Source organism: Nicotiana tabacum, chromosome 15, assembly GCF_000715075.1.
Source record: "Nicotiana tabacum cultivar K326 chromosome 15, ASM71507v2, whole genome shotgun sequence".
NCBI lineage: Eukaryota > Viridiplantae > Streptophyta > Magnoliopsida > Solanales > Solanaceae > Nicotiana > Nicotiana tabacum.
In genome coordinates this window covers 62,266,904-62,274,492 of record NC_134094.1, presented here as the reverse complement: position 1 = coordinate 62,274,492, position 7,589 = coordinate 62,266,904, and the positions used below count along the sequence as shown (strand labels likewise).

The window sequence follows — 7,589 nt, the reverse complement described above, 5'->3', positions numbered from 1 at the left end:
CCAGAGAAGGTCATTTGCCAGTGAAAGAACCCATTGTAGAAAAAGAAGCGGAGGAATTCCTTAAGAAGATGAAATTGCAAGACTACTCAATTATTGACCAACTAAGGAAAACTCCTGCTCAGATATCTTTGTTATCTCTGCTTTTGCATTCAGAAGAGCATCGTCGTGTGCTGATCAAAACTTTGAACGAGGCATATGTCTCAGAAAAGACAATGGTGAATCAGCTAGAAAAAATGGTTGAAAGATTCTTTGAAGTAAATAGAATTACTTTCAGCGATGATGATTTGCCTGAGGAAGGGGCTGGCCATAATAGAGCTTTGCATCTTATGGTCAAATGTGAAGGGCACTACGTAAAAGGAGTCATGATTGACGGAGGCTCAAGTGTAGATGTGTGTCCTCTTTCTACTCTACAATAGCTGAACATCGACACTAACAGAATTCGAACCAATAATGTCAGCATCAGAGCTTTTGATGGTTCAAAAAGAGACACTATTGGGGAAATCGAACTCACCGTGACAATCGGCCTGGTTTATTTTAACATTGCCTTTCAAGTGTTAGATATGGAAACTTCCTAAAATTTTCTTTTGGGAAGGCCGTGGATCCATATGGCCAGAGCTGTACCATCCACCCTACATCAAATGGTCAAATTCGAGTGTGACGGGCAAGAAATTATTGTTCATGGGGAGGACGACTCATCCTTCTATAAAGACCCGTCCATTCCATATATCGAGGCCAAGGAAGGATGTGAATCTATCATATATCAAGCATTTGAGGTGATTGAGGTGGACCAAGTGGAAGAAGGAAAACCAATTCTGCATCCTCGTCTTTCAGCCACATCTATGATGGTAGCTTCCCTAATGTTGAGGAACAGCTATGAACCAGGAAAAGGATTGGGATCCTCTCTACAAGTAATTGTGAACCCCATTGCTCCATTTTTGAAGAAAAATACCTTTGGCTTGGGCTTTAAACCAACATCAGCTGACATAGACAGAGCCAAGGCCCGCAAAAATAATGGTTTGAATCTGTCCAAACCAATCCCTCACATTGCCTACTCTTTTGTCAAGCCACAATTTGAAGAAGTCCAAAATCCTTCTACTCCGGATGACATTGACGGTGTTTGCCAGGGTCTCAAGGAGATGTTCTATGAGATCAATATGGTTCAAGTTGGGGAGGGCCCTAGCCGTGCAAGTGTTCAACTGATTGGTCCAGATACTTCACTCAGCAACTGGGAAGCAACTCCTCTTCCCATCAGGAAGGAGTCTGGGTAGCCTGTTTTGTTGTTTTTTCTATATTTGGATTATTTTAAGGGTTGTAATCCAGATATTTTAGTTTAATTACTTTGATGTGATGTTAACCCTTCTATCCTTTCAAATTCAATGAAATAAAGTTCCATTTTCGTAGTAAAATTCTATCTTTTTATTTCCCTAATTTTTGTTAATTTCTTATCATTTTCAGTTTCGATAATGCTGGCTTTAAATACATGACATGCACGCGGAATTCATGCCCAGATCTTAAAAAGCTGTTTAATCTCGAAATAATGAATCAAGAAGTTGAGTATGATGAAGATGAGGCTTTTAGAGAAATAAAAAGGGAATTGGATCAATTTGAGAATATACCTAAGCCTAACTTAAATGAAACTGAGTCAATTAACCTGGGAAGTCCTGAAGAAACTAGAGAAACAAAAATAAGCATTCATACTGAATAAAAGACAAGAGATGCTATAATTCAAGTTTTGTTTGAGTACAGAGAAAGTATTTGCTTGGTCATATGATGACATGCCGGGTTTGAGTGCCGATTTAGTGGTCCATAAGCTTCCCACATATCCTAATTTTCCACCAATCTAGCAAAAACAAAGGAAGTTTAAGACAGACATGAGTGATAAGATTAAAGAAGAAATCACGAAGCAACTAAGTGCAAATGTGATCAGGGTCGTCCGATACACTACATGGTTAGCAAATGTTGTTCCAGTGCCAAAGAAGGATGGGAAAATCAGAGTTTGTGTTGACTATAGGGATTTAAACAAAGCAAGTCCAAAGGACAACTTTCCCTTACCCAACATTCATATCCTTATTGATAATTGTGCTAAACATGAGATCCAATCTTTTGTGGATTGTTATGCCGGATATCACCAAATTCTGATGGATGAAGAAGATGCAAAAAAGACCACCTTCACAACTCCATGGGGAACTTATTGTTATAGGGTCATGCCATTCAGTTTGAAGAATGCAGGGGCAACTTACATGAGAGCCATGACTACCATGTTCCATGACATGATGCACAAAAAGATTTGAAGTGTATGTTGATGATGTGATCATTAAGTCGAGAACACAAGCTGACCATGTGCAAGACTTGAAAAAGTTCTTTGAAAGGCTACGAAGGTACAATCTCAAACTCAATCCAGCCAAATGTGCATTTGGAGTTCCTTCTGGGAAGCTTTTGGGTTTTATAGTTAGTCGAAGAGGCATTGAGTTAGATCCCTCCAAGATAAAGACCATTCGAGAGCTGCCTCCCCCGAAGAACAAAACAAAAGTCATGAGTTTACTCGGGAGGTTGAATTACATCAGCAGGTTCATCATGCAGCTTACAACCACATGTGAGCCTATTTTTAAGTTGTTGAAAAAGAACGCCGCTGTCCCGCCGGAACCTGGTAGGCCTCTATTTTTATATCTGTCAGTAATGGATAGTTCCTTTGGTTGTGTTCTGGGTCAACATGATGTCACAGGCAAAAGAGAACAAGCAATATATTATTTGAGCAAAAAGTTCACCACTTATGAGGCCAAATACACTCTTTTGGAAAGAACATGTTGCGCTTTAACCTGGGTCGCCCAGAAGCTTAGGCATTATCTTTTGGCCTATACAACTTACCTCATATCCCGAATGGATCCCCTGAAGTACATCTTTCAGAAGCCGATGCCAACTGGCAAATTAGCAAAATGGCAAATCTTGCTCACAGAGTTTGATATTGTTTATGCCACTCGCACTGCCATGAAGGCACAAGCTTTGGCCGATCATCTGGCAGAAAACCTGGTTGATGATGAGTATGAGTCTTTGAATACATATTTCCCAGATGAAGAGGTTAATTTAGTTGAAGAAGTAGTCCAAGATGACAGTCAAATTTGGAAACTATACTTTGATGGGGCTGTCAACATCAAAGGCGTAGGGATTGGGACAATTCTGGTATCATCTACTGGGCAACATTACCCTGCCACGGCGCGACTTTATTTTTTCTGTACAAACAACACAGCAGAATATGAAGCTTGCATCATGGGTCTGAACATGGCAATAAATCTAAATGTGCAGGAATTGTTGGTGATGGGAGATTCAGATTTGCTTATTCGGCAGGCTCAAGGTGATTGGGAGATTCGAGACATCAAGCTCATTCCATATAGACAATGTGTGGAGGATCTTAGCAAAAGGTTCAAGTCCATCGAATTCAGGTACATTCCCAAGTTTCACAATGAATTAGCTGATGCCTTGGCCACCCTGGCCTCAATGCTTCCATATCCGGGTAATACTCACATTGACCCATTAGAAATTCATATTCGGGATCAACATGGTTATTGCAATACAATTGAAGCAGAACCAGATGGTGAACCATGGTATCGTGATATTAAACAGTTTCTGAAAATAAGAGAATATCCGGAACATGCTAATAGGGAACAAAAGAGAACTGTTAGGCGACTCTCTAATGGTTTCTTTTTAAGTGGGGAAATCATATACAAAAGAACTCTGGATTTGAATTTGTTGAGATGTGTGGATGCCAAACAAGCTGAAATGATTATGAATGAGGTGCATTCGGGAGTTTGTGGTCCGCACATGAATGGATATGTTCTAGCAAAGAAAATCCTTCGGGCAGGATATTATTGGCTTACTATGGAACGAGATTGCTTTCGTTTTGTTCGCAAGTGCCACCAGTGTCAGATTCACAGTGATTTGATTCACTCGCCTCCTTCAGAGTTGTATCCTATGTCGGCTCCTTGGCCTTTTGTTGCTTGGGGAATGGACGTCATTGGCCCAATCGAGCCAAAAGCTTCAAATGGGCATAGATTCATCTTGGTTGCAATTGATTACTTCACCAAATGGGTGGAAGCTATTACATTGAAAGCAGTTACCAAGAAAGCAGTAGTAGACTTTGTTCACTCCAACATTATCTGTCGTTTCGGTATTCCAAAAAACATTGTTACAGATAATGCTGCTAATTTGAATAGTCATCTGATGAAGGAGGTATGTGAACAATTTAAAATTGAGCATCGTAATTCTACTCCTTACCGTCCCAAAGCTAATGGAGTTGTTGAAGCTGCGAATAAGAACATCAAGAAGATTCTTAGGAAGATGATCCAAGGGTCTAGACAATGGCACGAGAAACTACCTTTTGCTCTTTTGGGATACCGGAAAACTATCCGTACATCAGTTGGCGCAACACCCTACTTATTGGTTTATGGAACTGAAGCGGTCATACCTACTGAAATTGAGATTCCCTCTCTCTGAATCATTGTTGAAGCAGGGATTGAGGACAATGAATGGGTGAAGTCCCGATTGGAACAGTTGAATTTGATTGATGAAAAGTGTTTGACGGCAGTTTGTTTTGGTCAGTTATACAAACAAAGAATGGCACGCGCTTACAATAAGAAAGTGCGCCCAAGACAATTCGAGGTAGGACAACTTGTTTTGAAATGTATCTTTCCGCACCAGGTAGAAGCAAAAGGAAAGTTCGCCCAAAATTGGCAAGGTCCTTAACTCGTCAAGAAAGTATTGTCAAAAGGAGCTCTACACTTGGTAGATATAGAAGGAAAGGTGACTGATATATCCATCAATGCAGATGCGGTCAAGAGATACTATGTATGACATGGCTATGTTGGGGCATTCTTATATTTAGCATTCTCAGGTTGGGATGACGAAAGGCTATCATTCTCGCTACCCAAACACTGGTCAACCCTAGTTATCCCTTTGAAGCCTTTTTTATATTTCTTTGTTTTCCCCTCTTTTGGAACCAATGTACTTAAAAAAAAAGGTCATGTTAATTGAACTACGTTCGACCTGATTCCGAAAGGATACGTAGGCAGCCTCACTCTGGGTTTCGGTTACACCAAAACAAAAATCCACATTTTTCCAGTATTCAAAGAAACTGGGGCATGATTTTATTTTATTTTTGATGGTTGTTCCATCAAAATGGTTTCAAAAGTTGTAATTCAGTTGATTAGTTCTTTTTACCTTTCCCTGCTAAGACCTTCTGATCAACTTTCGAGAATGCTAAGTCAGTATACTACGGGTAATGCTTCAGCCATTGAAGAGAGAAAAAATAAATAAGAGAGTCTTATTAGTGAAAACTTTCACGGGCTCTATAAGGCAATTGTGAGTTGAGAGAAAGTCAAATGAGAGAGGTCAATTGGTGAAAACCCACAAAGGGCATCATTGATCGATTTAAGGCTTCGTACATCCCGACACAAGCATGGTCAAGGCAAAGAACTTAGTTTCAAAATTAAGTTTACAGTAGATTTTGAGAATTAGACGGTTTAAATGGATCAGGCATCCAGTCCAAAGTGCATGTCATGTTCATTGAAGTCAGCATATTTCCTCCAGATAAGTCCTTTCTTATTCTTTCCTCTGAAATGGACACTTCTTGATTAAGTTGTAATACCTATTAGTTCACCTTCTCATTTTCTTTCGCATTACTTTTTTTTTTGAGTCTCTTTCAGTATAATTTTGTCAAAGCAAAGCAAAGAAAAGGCTGCAAAACTGGTTACAGTTTTCCCGTTATATAAAGCAAAGATTGCTGGGCATAAACCATAAGGGCAAAGGCATAAATCCATCTGTGATTTTTCCTGACGAACAAAAGGCTTGAAGGAATGAACAATGCTTCAAGGTTCAACAAAAGTTACTCAGTTAAAAGTTGTTTTGGGAGCAAGGTTGTTCGCATCATAAATACAAGTGGTGATAGGCGTAAAATAGTCTGGTTTTGATGTTGAGAAAGAAGATCTCCAGAAAGTAAAGACAGAATCTCCCGGCGATTTGTACGACCATCGACAGAGTCAACTTTTCTAACAAGTGTAATGGACTCGAGGTCAAGTCACCCAAGAAATCAAGGCCACAAACTGACCACCATTTTAAAACTAACGATTCTTTCTTTGTTCAGAACAGGAACATAACAATTTTAGGAAATAGTTCGTGAAAAGACAAATACCACCAAGTGAAGTTCTCAAATAAAATACTTGATTTCCTTCCAATATACATGTAATCATGTTATTTTTAGTTTCATTATAAGGAATCAATACCCTATCTTCACCTCAGGGTAATACATCCCCTGGTTGCATTTCTTATTGCTAACATAGGGTACGACATTCCCTAGTAGCATCTCAGAGAGCCACATGCCTCATCGTTTTGCCAACATAGGGTACGACATTCCCGAGTAGCATCCCAGAGTGCCACGAGCCTCATTTTATTGCGAACATAGGGTACGACATTCCCTAGTAGCATCTCAAAATGCCATGAGCCTCATCTTATCACCAACACAGGGTACTACATCCCCTGGATGCATTACTTTCTGCCAACATAGGGTATAACATTTCCTAGTAGCATCCCAGAGTGCCGCGAGCCTCATTTTTACTACCAACATAGGGTACGACATTCCCTAGTAGCATCTCAGAACGCCATGAGCCTCATCTTATTTCCAACACAGGATACTACATCCCTTGTCTGCATTACTTTCTGCCAACATAGGGTACGACATTCCCTAGTAGCATCCCAGAGTGCCAAGAGCCTCACCTTATTGCCAAATAGGGTACTACATCCCCTGGCTGCCTTACTTTCTGCCAACATAGGGTACGACATTCCCTAGTAGCATCTCAGAGTGCCACGAGCCTCATCTTATTGTCAACATAGGGTACTACATCCCCTGGTTGCCTTCCTTTTTATTAACATAGGGTACGTGTTTTTTTTTTTTTTTATATTCTGCAGTAGCAAATATAGTTTAATGAATTTTTAATAACTCACAAAAATTTCCTAGAGCAAACTGGGGCAGAAATGTTTTGTTCGTTTTGTTTGTTTCTGATGGTTTGCAGGTTGTTTTTGCAAAGAACGGATTGGATGTGCAAAAAATAAGATTCCATCTCTCGCCAGAGAAAGTGGAACGTTTGATATCAATACCAGCCGAACCAGCTTTGACATAATACATGCTAAGACATAGGGTCTCAAGATCCATCTTCTCGTCATCTGATCGAGAATCAAGCCTCGGAGAATATTTCATAGTTTGTTACATCGAGAGCATCAAGTTTCAGTTTAAAGTCAATGAGGGAAGCAAGTCAAGAATCAAGACAAGACTCCAGATAGCATTTAGATAGAAATTTTGTAACTCTTAGATTTCAAGAGTATGTAATTTTCTTTTCACTTTGATGTAATAGTAGGAACCGCGGATCAGAACCTCGACGGAACTTCGCTCGGCTCTCCATCTAAGTATACTCTATCAGTCATTTTCCACTTGAACTACACGTGACCTGATTCCCTTATAACCCGGGATATGTAGGCTGCCTACAACCAAGGCTCGGTCGCACTTTTTTCTTTTATCTTCTTTTCCTTTTTAAATAATAGTGAGG

At 39.9% G+C, this 7,589-nt stretch overlaps 1 protein-coding gene across 1 annotated transcript; it reads left to right on the top strand.

The window, feature by feature from the left end:
- The first annotated feature begins 2,910 nt into the window (after positions 1–2,910).
- LOC107826857 (uncharacterized) lies at positions 2,911–7,166 on the top strand. Its single transcript, XM_075231546.1, has 3 exons — positions 2,911–3,508; positions 4,187–4,224; positions 7,059–7,166. Exons 1-3 carry the CDS (start codon positions 2,911–2,913, stop codon positions 7,164–7,166), a joined length of 744 nt encoding a protein of 247 aa, XP_075087647.1.
- Positions 7,167–7,589: the final 423 nt, after the last annotated feature.